At 42.5% G+C, this 14,099-nt stretch overlaps 1 protein-coding gene across 1 annotated transcript in view; it reads right to left on the bottom strand.

Moving 5' to 3' along the window:
- Positions 1-369: 369 nt before the first annotated feature.
- The window catches only part of nfkbiz (nuclear factor of kappa light polypeptide gene enhancer in B-cells inhibitor, zeta), a 32,382-nt gene continuing 18,652 nt past the window's right edge, over positions 370-14,099 (bottom strand). Inside the window, exons 4-9 of the mRNA XM_072450336.1 lie at positions 13,716-13,862; positions 12,894-12,957; positions 10,215-10,387; positions 8,123-8,233; positions 2,899-3,066; positions 370-548 (exon numbers count right to left, since the gene is read on the bottom strand). Coding sequence (XP_072306437.1) covers positions 510-548; positions 2,899-3,066; positions 8,123-8,233; positions 10,215-10,387; positions 12,894-12,957; positions 13,716-13,862 — 702 coding nt within the window. The 3' untranslated portion in view covers positions 370-509. The remainder of the gene's footprint in view (positions 549-2,898; positions 3,067-8,122; positions 8,234-10,214; positions 10,388-12,893; positions 12,958-13,715; positions 13,863-14,099) is intronic.

Below are 14,099 nucleotides of genomic sequence, written 5' to 3'. Positions count from 1 at the left end.
AACATCCAATAAACATTTTGGAAAACACATTTAGAACAGCAAGTTTTATTTTATTTTTTTTGGTTACACAAAATTATTTTACTTTCATCTTTTGGTTCATCAAACATACAAACACAAAATCTTGAGTAAATACATTTGCATATTTATATACACATACATATGTATACATATGTATATACATATATGTGTGTATGTGTATTTACACATATGTGTATATATACATACATGTATATATGTATACATATATGTATATACACACACACACACACACACATATATATATATATATATATATATATATATATATATATATATATATATATATATATACACATATATGTATATATATATACACATATATACCGCGGATATAATACAATACAGATTCCCCAAATTCAACCCAACAGCCCCAAACGTACATTACACAGTAATGAACAAGTGTTTCATTGAAACAACGAGCATCTGCAACAGAAGCAGATTTGAGTGTGACCGTCTAACTGACAGTGGTCTTACATGTGGACAAACCTCCCCCTGAGCACCTGCCGTACCTGCACACAAGAGAACAAGACAGAACAGTCTCAAGAGGTACAGTATAAGTATAATTCCTATATGACAGGTTAGATGACACATTTCACTAAAACATAGTGAACACAATTATATTTCAGATTTTACATAACATTTTGCCTATTTTTTTGCCTAAGGCCCAATTCACAAGAATAGGGTCCAGTCACCCTCACAGGAACATGCGGTCGAAAATTAATTAATTAATTAATTTTGCCTATTTGTCCCCAGTTTGACCTTTTTGAAAAGTTTAGAAATTGTACTTGTACCTGGTTGGACACGGGCTGCAAATATGACATACAGTGAGGGAAATAAGTATTTGACCACCCTGCGATTTTGCAAGTTCTCCCACTTAGAAATTGTGGAGGGGTCTGAAATTTTAATCATAGGTGCATCATAGGTTCTCACTGTGAAAGAGAATCTTGAAAAAAAAAAACATCCGGAAATCACATTGTATGATTTTTAAATAATTAATTTGTATGTTATTGCTGTAAATAAGTATTTGGACATCAGTCAAAATTATGGCTCTCAAAGACCTGTTAGTCTGCCTTTAAAAAGTCCACCTCTACTCCACTTATTAATCTGAATTAGTAGCACCTGTTTGATTGTGGGGTGGACATGTGTCTTTATGCAGCTAACAAGCTCAGTCAGACTCCAACTACTACCATGGGCAAGACCTTCTGGACAAAATATTTACATTTATTTTCAGATTCTCTCGCGATCTGAGGTTCTGCACACTCTGATCTGCTGTAGTAAACACGCAAGTGAAATGAGCCTGGCACCTGCCTGCGCAAGGTACTATGTTCCAAAATGCTTGCGGTATGTTTTGGGTGTAAGCCCCTCATTCACAGAGAACTTTAACTTCGCGTCCCCTCCAAACACGTAGGAGCCTGGCCCGCACCACGAGCCCGCTGCCTACGCATCCCTCTGTGTCAGATCACAGCTTGGCGTGAGAAAGCTTCAACAGCGGGAGGTCAGACGTGATGTCCGTTTTATTCTGATTACATAAGGAGCGCACTCATGAGGAATTTCACTTTGCATCACTTAACTTTTCTGCTCTTTAGAGCAAGGTTTTTGCCATTCAAATTGCTGTATTGTTTTGTGCAGAGGAAAGTCTGTCAGTCCAGTGTGTGATGTTCTACTCAAAATCTATTTTTACATAAGAATTAAAAAAAAAAATCAATTTATATTTAAAACCATCATTAGGCTAATTGATATAAAATATAATTTCTTGTGGCTCCTTATGAGCTATCCAGAGGTTATTTTATGTTGTAAACACATTTTTGTAAGAAGTTTTACATGTTTACATTTTATTTTTGGTAAACTGGAAGTTGCGCCTTTTCTCACTTCCTGTTAAGCGCAAGCCCAGACGTGAAGTCAAGCTTTCTACCACGTTGTGTCCTGAGCCAGCACAGCCTGTATGTTGGTAAAAATAATATGACACAGCACTTAGAATGCAGCATTTGTATGTTGGTACATTTTGAGTTATTAATGAAATGTCACAAATTTGTGTGTTAAGCCACCGTATGTTTTTTAAAAAATATTTTTAACGTAACGAGTCATGTGATTGCATTTTACTTTTATTAGTCCAAAACGTTGTCAGCTCATACATACTATTCTTTGTTTCTTGTTTACAGTTTTACCGTTCATTCTTCTAATCTAGCTAAAAGTAAGAACGGTGTGGTTTTTGGAGATGATGGTTATCTACCTGTCTAGCTAAGTGCGTGTGAGAAATAACAAGGCATTTTCTGATACTTTTTTACGTATGTTATAATGAATATATATTAAAATATAAAAGTGGCAGAAACGCCATGAAGTTCTGGACCTCGGCTTGCGGACATTTTCCCAAGTGACCCCTGTTCCAGACAGGTTAATGCGGCTAATGCTAACACCCAGAGCTGTTGAAACACGGACTGAACCGCTCACAGAGGAGGCTCTATGCAGCTAGAAACATTATTGACAGACATACTGTAGTATTTGTTCTAGCTCTTTGTTGTCTTCGCTGCGCTTTAAAAGTGAAATCCAAACATTGGTCAAATCGGCAGCAGTGCATAGTTGATGCTTTGTTTACACATAATATTAAATAGCCATGTGCTTTCTCACCTTCTCAGGCCTGTAAAAAGGCTTCTCACTTTTTTACATGCCTCAAACATAAATAATATTGGGAAAAAACATTGCTTTTATAAACAGAGGGCTAAAACATCACCTAATGTCTTACTGAGAGAAAAAATTATTCGCTACAGAGTGAATTGTATTAACACACACAAATATTCTATAGTAAATATTTTTAGACATTGATACTCAATAATTTACTAACTCTGTGGGTGTTGTCTGTACCTTCTCTGCGTCGGCCCCTTCTGGCAGCAGCTGACAGGGCAGCTCGTTCTCCAGGTTCCTGGCTCCCGGATTGGCTCCTCTCCTCATCAGCATCTTCACCGCCTCCACCTGTCGCCTGCAGCCCTCCAGAGCACAGACCACGTGCAGGGCCGTGTTTCCACTGAAGGTCTGTAAGAGTGTGTGACAGCTTAGACTACTCACTTCTACTCAGAAAACAGAGTCAGCATAGTTAAATTCAACGTTTTACTCAAATGTCACTAATGATTATTTTAGCTGCTGACTACCAGTTGTCAGATCAGAATCAGAATGGGTTTATAGCCATTGTCGATGAACAGAATTCACAAACATAGGAACTTGCATTGGTGATTCGGTGCAACATAAAACAATGAACAATGATAAAGCAACCTATATAAGATGAAATCAATTTAAATCTGCTATAGGATCAAAATTAAAATAGGCTATGAGATAAAAAAAAATAATAATGTGTTCAAGAGTCCGAAACAAACAGAGGGAAAGAAACTGTTCTTGAGGTGGTTCTGTTCCGGATCGATCCAACCTGTTTGTCCCAGAGTCCTGACGTTCAGGTCCTGCAGAGATTATAGTCTGCAGAGATTGAAGTCTGCAGAGATTGAAGTCTGCAGAGATTGAAGTCTGCAGAGATTGAAGTCTGCAGAGATTGAAGTCTGCAGCCGATCACCTCAGCAGAGCGCACAATGCGCTGTAGTCTCTGTTTGTCCCTGGCTGTGGCTCCAGCCTACCACACAGTGATGGAGGAGGATGGAATCGATGATGGCCGTGTAGAACTGCACCATCATCTCTGCTGGCAGCTTGAATTTCCTCAGCCACAGGAAGTACATCCTCTGCTGGGCCTTCTTGATGAGGGAGCTGATGGTGGGCTCCCACTCCTGTGTGTGTGTGTGTGTGTGTGTGTGTGTGTGTGTGTGTGTGTGTGTGTGTGTGTGTGTGTGTGTGTGTGTGTGTGTGTGTGTGTGTGTGTGTGTGTGTGTGTGTGTGTGTGTGTGTGTGTGTGTGTGTGTGTGTGTGTGTGTGTGTGTGTGTGTGTGTGTGTGTGTGTGTGTGTGTGTGTGTGTGTGTGTGTGTGTGTGTGTGTGTGTGTGTGTGTGTGTGTGTGTGTGTGTGTGTGTGTGTGTGTGTGTGTGTGTGTGTGTGTGTGTGTGTGTGTGTGTGTGTGTGTGTGTGTGTGTGTGTGTGTGTGTGTGTGTGTGTGTGTGTGTGTGTGTGTGTGTGTGTGTGTGTGTGAGAGAGTGATGAGCAGTGCCAGCCGGTGACGTCACTTCCAGTAGGTGGCTGCTCGTGAGTCTGCGCAGTGGGCTCTACTCGCGGCTCTCCTCACCAAAGCTGTGTCTCCGTGCAGCGGGCTCCCTTTGCCCCACACACTGCTTTTTGGACTTTTCTAGTGTTGATGCACTTTTTATGATTAAACTCACGTATTTTCCATAACCGACTTGTTTCTGTGCATAGCCTGAGCTCCTTATCTTATTATTAATGAATGAATTAATTCAAATAGCCCAGCAGTTTCGGCCGCGCGCCGCGGCTCTGTAGACACTCCCGTCTTGGCCAGCTGAATTTCCTTTTTGACTACCAATCCTACGGTGATCGGATCACGCATTTCTATATATACATTACATTACTATACTTTGATCAAATGAAGGCATAGAGTGGAGGATTCTGTTCACGCATTTTTCTTATGATCAAATGAAGGCATAAAGCGGAGAATTCAGATGTTCCCTTGTTTATATACACAGTACAACTTGCGGTGAGTGAGCAGCTGGTACATTAAACGCGACGAGCCCCAGTGCGTGTCTTCGTGCTTCGTGCGCATTTTACAGACTGACTACATCCCGATGTCAAGTCAGAACCCTGGCTCCTTCTCTGATGATAGGTGCGTGAAGTGCAGTTTAGTGGTAGTTTTGGAGGCCAGGGTTACGGAGTTAGAAGCGCGGATCCGCTGTTTAGAGGAGCTTAAGTCCAGCTATAGTCAGGTATTAGCTCGAGGTCTACAGGACCGTGCTTTAGGGCTTAGCATTAGCAGTAACACTAAGGCCGAGCTCAGCCCCTCAGTGTCTCCCGTGCAGCCGGGACTAGACCAAAAACAGAATAGGGACCAATTTGTGACAGTTCGGAGGGGGCAAGGCGCTAAACCCCGAACCTTAGCGCACCGTGAGCTTCACGTCTATAATAGGTTCTCTCCCCTCAGCGATCACACGCCCGCTGAACAGACTAGAGAAACTCTTGTAATCGGGAGTTCTATAGTCAGAGACGTGAAGCTGCCAGCTGCTAGCGTTAGGTGTTACCCGGGGGCCAGAATGGGTGACATCGAAGGAAATCTTAGGATCTTAAAGCAGAGTAGGCAGAATTTCCGTCGAGTGGTGATCCACGCAGGTGGTAACAACGCCCGGCGGAGACAATCAGAGGTGCTCAAAGTTCAAGTTGCTGTGGTGTGTTAATTGGCGAAGTCGATGTCAGACACTGTAATATCTTCTGGTCCCCTGCCCAATTGGATCAATCCTGAATGTACAGCCGTCTTTCAGCATTCAACAGCTGGTTATCTAGATGGTGCCCTCAAACAAAACAACGTAGTCTTTGTTGATAACTGGAGTGCGTTTTGGGGAAAGCCCGGGCTCATACGCAGGGATGGCATTCATCCGACTTCGGAGGGTACATCCCTATTAGTTCGGAATTTGACCGATAATCTTAGTCGCCTAAAGTGACCACCTAGGGATGAGCCCCGGGCGCAGAGCAGCAGTGTAAGACGCTTCTCTGTCGCTGAACTCTCGCCCGCTCTGTCACATGTGAAGTGTTCAGATTCAAGACAGATAGAGACTGTGTGTGTCCCTCGTACAAATAATGCCAAAAAGTCACATTTCAGAAAAACTATTTCAGGCGTCAGACCAAATAACTTAAGGAAAATAACAATCACAAATGACACAAATATACAAATAACTAAACACGTAAAATGTGGACTGCTAAACATTAGAGCAATTTCCTCCAAATCGCTCTTAGTTAATTAATTAATTAATTAGTGACTAACAGATTTTCTAGCTCCAACTGAAACATGGCATCAACAAGACGATTACGTCAGACTAAATGAGTCCACCCCACCCACCCATGTTAACTTTCAGGCTGCCAGGACCACAGGCCGAGGTGGTGGTGTGGCAGTGATCTCACACTCAAGCCTACTTATGAGCCCTAAAATTAACAATGCTCATTTGAAAGCCTCATGCTGTCAATCACATGTCCAAATATGAAAAAACAAAGTTTTGTTCATAGTTATCTACCGACCTCCTGGTCCCTATTCAGAGTTTTTAACGGAGTTTTCTGACTTTATATCAAACTTAGTGCTAGCCTGGGATAAAATAGTTATAGCTGGAGACTTTAATATCCACGTGAACGTGAGTGATGACGCTATCAGTAATGCCTTCAGCGCCTTGTTAGACAGCATTGGTTTCACTCAAAATGTAAATAAACCGACTCACGCTCATAAGCACACTCTGGATCTTGTCCTAACATATGGAATAGAGATTAGTGACCTTATTGTCTTCCCTCAAAATCCTATATTGTCAGATCATTTCCTAATTACCTTTCAGTTTCTTCTTAAAGATCATCCAGCCCCACAGAATAAAGTTATAATGAAAAGGACAATATCTGAAAAATCTCAAAATTCAAAGAGGTCATGTGATCCTGCTGAGAACAGTTTTAGTCCCAGTATAAGTGATCAATTTGTCGACTTGACCATGAATTCTCTGAAGTCTGCTCTTGATGTTGCAGCGCCATTAAAAAAAACAGAAGGTCATTAGGGCAAAGCGCGCCTCCCCATGGTACAACGGAGAACTGCGTTCACACAAACAAAGAGTTAAAAAGCTAGAGGGATTATTTTGCTCTATCTGAGCAGATAGTCACACTGGACAATGTTAGTGTAGCCTCCAGTTTTACTGTAAGAAACCTTGGAGTCTTATTTGACCAGGAGCTCTCATTTAAAGCTCATATAAATCAAGCTTGTAAAACAGCCTATTTCCATTTGCGCAACATAGCCAAAATCAGAAGAATCCTGCCTAAAAGTGATGCTGAAAAACGTATCTATGCATTTGTAACGACTAGTTACTACTGTAACTCCCTGCTCGCAGCTTGTCCTAAAAGCTCCATAAAAAGCTTTCAACTGGTTCAAAATGCAGCAGCAAGATTACTAACAGGAACAAAAAGAAGAGAGCACATTACGCCAGTGCTGGAGTCTCTTCACTGGCTCCCCGTCGAGTTTAGAATCAAATTTAAAATTCTACTCCTGACCTACAAAGCCATAAATGACATGGCCCCATCCTACCTCAAAGATGCTATAGTACCATATCATCCAAACAGAGCTCTTCGCTCTCAGAAAGCTGGCCTTCTGGTTGACCCAAGAGTCTCTAAAAGTACTGTAGGAGGTAGAGCGTTTAGCTACCAAGCGCCTGTGTTATGGAATCAGCTCCCGGCCCATGTTAAAGATGCCGACACAGTCTCTTCATTTAAGTCCAGGCTTAAAACGTTCCTCTTTGAAATCGCTTATGGTCAGACCAGTTAAGAACAGAAATATAAACCACAGCTTTAGCTATGCTGCCCTAGGAGCAACTGTGCTGGGGGAAGTATGGCAGCTTGAGCACTATCCTCTTCTTCTGACTACTTATTCAATAAAAATAAAAAATGTAAATGTAATTCCACTTGCAAACTGTTCACCGCCTTCTTTTTCTTTTTCTCACTCCTGAGGACCTGTGGACCCAGATGCCCCTCTCCTGGTGAAGTGGTCCCTGCCCCGTATGGACGGTGCCTCATCTGCCTGAAGAGTGGGTCCAGCTCCAGTCTCCCTGGCGTCTGTGAGAGTCAGATCTCTCCTTCATCTGGAACTCTCTCCAGGTTTCTACTTTTTTCCCAAGGAGGTTTTTTGTAGTTTTTTTCTGGCCGAGAAGGAGGGTCTAAGGACAGAGGACTCTGGGACACCGTCTTTCACCACCACAGACATTGTCTGACTCCATCGCCACCACAGACATTGTTGATTCATTTCTCACTGTGGCCCTCAGAGGCAACCGTTGTTGTGATTTTGGGCCTTACAAAAATAAATTGATTGATGTGTGTGTGTGTAGTGTATGTGTGTGTGTGTGTGTGTGTATATATTATCTTAAATTAGCCTGAATTTAAACTTATATTGAAATAGTACTAATGTAGAGTTTCGTACCCGCAGGTTGAGCATGCTCAGAGAGGACGGATGGGTGAGGAACAAGGGAAAGAGCTGTGTGTTGGCCTCCTCTGCTGCCATGTGGAGACTGGTGCGACCACTCTTCTGATCCTGCACAACAACATAGGCCCTTTTTCATAAATGTTAGTTATTCTCTATAACTATAGGTTATACTATAGGTATTCCACATTGTAAAAATTATCATGAAATCTGGGTAATTTTTTGCGAGAATATAATTACTTTATTGAATCTCTGCTTTGAAAATCTTTTTAGCAGTGGCTCATAAGTAGGTTAGTGGACCAATAGTCTAATGGGTTTCAGTTTGAACCTGACAAGTGCAGACTTTGTAGCCTTTTTTTGGATAGCCGCTTTAGGACAAGGACATTTTCTCGGTTATTACATATTATTACATTCTCATTGTCTCCATGGAGATGTTATTGCTTTGCCTGGAACCAGAAAAGTTAGAGTGCAATATTACCCACAGTTTTTATACACATTTACTTTAAAACAGGTTTATATTATTTTATATTACTTAATTACAAGTCTCTAAATTTCATTTTTAATTGAATTAAATTCCCAACTTGTGATCAGATCATCCTTCCAGCTATACTCAGTTAACAAAGAAAATTTAAGTGAGAATTAAAGATGGGATATTCCTCTGTGAAGAGCTTGTTACCACTGATAATTCTCAGAATTAGAATCAGTAAAGATTCATTACCATTGTCACTGAACACAGTTTACAAACATAGGAACTTGTTTCGGCATTAAAGTTGCAATAATAAACAATGAATAATAAAATTATACTAATAGCAAATATGGCATGCATAAATTAAGAATTTACAAATAAAATAAGGTAAAAAATAAACTTGGTCTCAGTATGTACACAGACATTTACACACAAATTTACAGATGGTCGGAAATAGTGCAGAAAGTGAACAGTGCGTTAATAGTATTGGTTGAGTATTGCTAAATTGGCAGGTGTTATGTATTCATAAGTCCAACGGCAGAGGGAAGGAAACTGTTCTTGTGGCGGGAGGTTCTGGTCATAATGGACCGTAGCCTCCTGCCTGAGAGAAGTGGGTCAAATAGTCCGTGTCCAGGGTGAGAAGGGTCAGCTGTGATGCGACCTGCTCGTCTCAGAGCCCTGGAGACGTAAAGGTCCTGCAGAGACAAAAGTCTGCAGCCGATCACCTTCTGAGCAGAGCGTGCAATCTGCTGTAGTCTCTGTTTGTCCCTGGCGGTGGCTGCAGCGTACCACACGGTGATGGAGGAGGCGAGGATGGACTCAATGATGGCTGTGTAAAACTGCACCATCATCTGCGCTGGCAGCTTGGCTTTCCTCAGCTGCTGCAGGAAGTACATCCTCATCCTTCTTGATGAGGGAGCTGATGGTGAGCTCCCACTTAAGATCATGGGCGATGGTGGTGCCGAGGAAGCGGAAAGAGTCCACAGTGGTGATGAGGGAGTCTGTCAAAGTGAGGGGGAGCTGGGGTCTGTGATTTTCCTCAAGTCCACGATCATCTCCACTGTCTTCTGGGCATTGAGCTCCAGGTTGTTATCCAACAAAATACCTGGTAGTATCCACTGGTGTTGTTACACTGGTGCTGTGTAACACAGCCGGACAACCTACCTCCTGTAGACAGATGCAACCCCGTCCGAGATGAGCAGTCGTGGCCGCAGGTGCAGCATTTTTTGTACAGGGAGAAGAGCAGAGGAGAAAGTACACAGCCCTGTGGAGATCCTGTGGTGTTTTTCATCTTATAAAATTTATGGACGTAACACAACAAGACGTGATGAATTAAAAGTTGTAAGACAGCACACGGTTACTTGCGACACGATCTAACAAAACCAAAGTTTGTCTGAGCGAATATCAGGCTCTAGGCTCTAAGTGACAAAGTTGGAGCCTTGTGTTTTTGGGTTTGTAAAAGTTAGAAAATGTAAGCAAAATTATAACTCTAAAAGTAAATTTTACTTAAGTATTTCAATGTGTAATACTTTTACTTGAGTATTTTTTTGCTCCTGTATCTGTACTTTCACTTGAGTAAACCATTGGGTTAAGTGCTTAAAGGTTTAGACAAGGTGTAATGCTGACCTTTGTCTCAGAGGAGGCGCCCATCTGCAGCAAAGCCTTGATGCACTCGAAAAACCTGTGTCCTTTCTTCAACAGATCGTCCCTCTCTTTACCTGAGCCGCTCTGCTCCAGATTAGAGACTTTTCTGAGTGTCGCATTATGAGCCAGGACTGCCACATGGAGAGATGTCAAACCTACAGGAAACATGTAGCAGCAGCAGTAGTAGTGCTATAATCAAATCCATGTTCCCAAGTGGAACATAATGTGTTCACTAGAGAAACTGGGATTAACCTCAGAATATCACAAATTATGAAAAAAACTAGGTGGTTTTGTCAAAATAAAACAGTACATGTGAGTGGTATTTTAAACACATTTACTATTGGACTTTACTGAATGTGAACTTTTTATTGGCGGTTATGCACACATTTATGAAAATTCATATTTTTAGGTTTGACTGGACAAATACTCACAGAAATGTTGACCACACAATAGTTTAGCATTTTATCTACATACAGATACCGTATTTTCCGGACTATAAATCGCACCGGAGTATAAATTGAAAAAAAAAGCCAACAAAATGCATAATAGAGAAGAAAAAAACATATATAAGTCGCACTGGAGTATGAAATAAGGTGTGAAAATAACAAATAAATCACATATAAGTGTTGAGTACGACAGTGTTCCGGGACGAAAACCCGGTCGTGGAATACTGGACCAGCTCTATACCCTCCATCGGGTGCTCGAGGGTTCATGGGAGTTTGCCCAACCGGTCCACATGTGCTTTGTGGATCTGGAGAAGGCTTTCGACCGTGTCCCTCGGGGTGTCCTTTGGGGGGTGCTCCGGGAGTACGGGGTCCGGGGCCCTTTGCTCAGGGCTGTCTGGTCCCTGCATGTTGGACTCCGCCAGGGCTGCCCTTTGTCACCGGTTCTGTTCATAATCTTTATGGACTGTTGTCCTGATGGCTCCATCAAACCCGGACCTGCAACATGCACTGGGACGGTTTGCAGCCGAGTGTGAACCGGCTGGGATGAGAATCAGCACCTCCAAATCCGAGGCCATGGTTCTCCACCGGAAAAAGGTGGCTTGGGGAGTCCTTGCCCCAAGTGGAGGAGTTCAAGTATCTCGGGGTATTGTTCACGAGTGAGGGAAGGATGGAGCGTGAGATCGACAGGCGGATCGGTGCAGCGGCTGCAGTGATGCAGTCGCTGCATCGGACTGTTGTGGTAAAGAGGGAGCTGAGCCGAAAGGCAAAGCTCTCAATTTACCGGTCGGTCTACGCTCCTACCCTCACCTATGGTCATGAGCTTTGGGTAATGACCTAAAGAACAAGATCGCGGATACAAGCGGTCGAAATGAGTTTCCTCCGCCGGGTGGCTGGGCGCTCCCTTAGAGATAAGGTGAGGAGCTCGGCCACACGGGGGGAGCTCGGAGTAGAGCCGCTGCTCCTCCACGTCGAGAGGAGCCAGCTGAGGTGGCTCGGGCATCTGTTCCGGATGCCTCCTGGGCGCCTCCCTTGGGAGGTGTTTCAAGCATGTCCCACCGGGAAGAGGCCCCGGGGAAGACCCAGGACACGCTGGCTCGGCTGGCCCAGGAACGCCTCGGGATCCCCCCGGAGGAGTTGGAGGAAGTGTCTGGGGAGAGGAAGTCTGGGAGTCCCTGCTCAGACTGCTGCCTCCGGATAAAGCGGAAGAAGATGGATGAATGGATGGATGGATCACATATAAGTCGCTCCGGAGTACAAGTATATAAGTATAAGTCGCACCCCAGCCAAAGCTATGAAAAAAAGGTGCAACTTATAGTCCGGAAAATACGTTATATTACAGACTTTACCACAAATTCTACATTTTGTGAAGCTCAAATACAATTTTGAGGCTAGAAAATGGTATTTGTTCCTTCTTTTGATTGAGAAACAAACCCTGGAAATGTATTAGATCTGATGTAAGTTAAAAACTGAAAAAATATTATGGCTTACTTAATTTTGTACCCGTTCTAAAATGTTTAACATACACACACCCATAACTTCTGTCTTCTTAAAGTGAAGCTATTCAGCCATCTCACCTGAACAAACCTACCTTCACTACACCGGGTCTGATTAGATTTTTTTAACCGGCACACCAAAATAGAATTTTTTGCAAAATGTTATACATTTTGGAAAAGCAATGTTTTTGAAATTCTTGGCAAAATGTGCGGACTATTGCACAGAATATATAAATATAGAACGACATTTTTTATACATTTTGTTGGCCCGTTCCTGAAGATGAGATAGGTTACTCGGGCTAATGCCCTTGTGGGAGTTTGTAATACTATAAAGTGTAAACATTTTCAAATTTCAAAGATTGGGCAATTTTCCGATGGAATAACATGGGAAGTTTCTGTCATTGCTACAGCTACGCCCTAAGAAATGTGAGATGGGGTGCTGCCCGGTGGTCGAGTGGTTGAGGCACAGCACACATATGCCAGGCTCCTAGTGCAGCTAGCTGCACTTATTTCGAAAAAAAAAAAAGAAAATAATTAAAGCTGCCACCACAGACTTTACCACAACCACTTCAACTACCACTACTACATTCTCTCAGCGAGAACACTGAAATGTAAAGCTTTGCTTTTTTTTAAATCGCCCTGTTTTTACATTATTTTAAATTTGAAAGAGTTTTCCTGCTTCTCCGCTTCTGTAATATTTCAAGAGAATGAAATACACTTACCGTCATAGTTCACCATGTCGACATCTAGTTCTTTACCCAAGGTTCGAAAGGTTCTGGACATAGCCTAAAAGGAGACGCAGGGTTAAGAGTTTTGCAGTGAAACAACCGCTTAGTCACCTTAATTTCTATATTGACCTAATCTTTAATAAATAATAGATGGGCGCTGCTCATAGTCGAGTGGATAGCACTTTTGTATGCCGTGTGGGGCATTCCGCATCGTTGTGAGATTACTGCATCTCATTCCCATTTCACGCTACACTCTCCTGTCAGATAAAGCCTAGGGGCCAAATATAAAATAAATAAATAAATTAGATGAACAATAATCTTTCAGATGCTTTCGGTTTCTGTTCTACTGTAAGACTAGAACTGTAGGTATTGAATAAATAAATTGTATGACTCATTATAGATACAAACTAAGTGTTTAGAAATGTAAAGATAAAAGATTACTCAACCATAACAATGGTACGTTTTTGACGAGTAAAACAACATTATAACATAGAAGGAGAAAAAAATAAACATGATCTAGGAGCTGTAAAGGTAAATGTTCACATTTATATGGCACTTTTGTACATTCAAAGCACTCAAATACTCAAACATCAAGGAACCATTCACCCATTCGCACACACATTCACACACCAATTGTATGCAGACACTGGATGCGAGGCAGTTTAAGTGTCTTGCCCAAGGACACAACAGCAGTGTTCACTTGAGGCTGCTGGAATCGGACCACCAACCTGTGGGCTAGTAGATCAGAAGATGAGCACTCTGCCACTGAGCCACTGCCACCCACAAGTAAGTACACTATACCTTCAAGAGTCTTACCAGAAGGCTGTGGACATGTCCCTTCTCCACACACACATGCAGAGGAGAGCGCCCCCATGAATCCCACGTGTGCACCTGTGCTCCGTGCTCCAGCAGGTCAGACACGATCAGATGCTGGTTTGTGGCGGCCGCTATGTGCAGTGCAGTCTATAGTAAGCAGAAGAGAAGAAGTTAAAGAGAAGAAGTTAAAAACACATGGCGGAGAAGAGAAGAACTTTAGAACACATGGAGGAGGGAGACATCTGGTTATGGCGCAGACAAACTAGTCACACTGCTACTTATTGCTGCCAATATTTTCTGTTAAAATCTCCTTTTCACCCATAAACCAAGGTGCAAGACGCTGTAAGAGATGACTAAACCCAGAAAAGGGAGGCAAAGCTTCGG

This window comes from Eucyclogobius newberryi, unplaced genomic scaffold, assembly GCF_026437365.1.
Source record: "Eucyclogobius newberryi isolate DKJ021-1_F unplaced genomic scaffold, fEucNew1.0.hap1 SCAF_1, whole genome shotgun sequence".
Classification (NCBI taxonomy): domain Eukaryota; kingdom Metazoa; phylum Chordata; class Actinopteri; order Gobiiformes; family Gobiidae; genus Eucyclogobius; species Eucyclogobius newberryi.
Note: the sequence above shows the minus strand (reverse complement) of the source record. Positions and strands in the feature narration are given on the sequence as shown.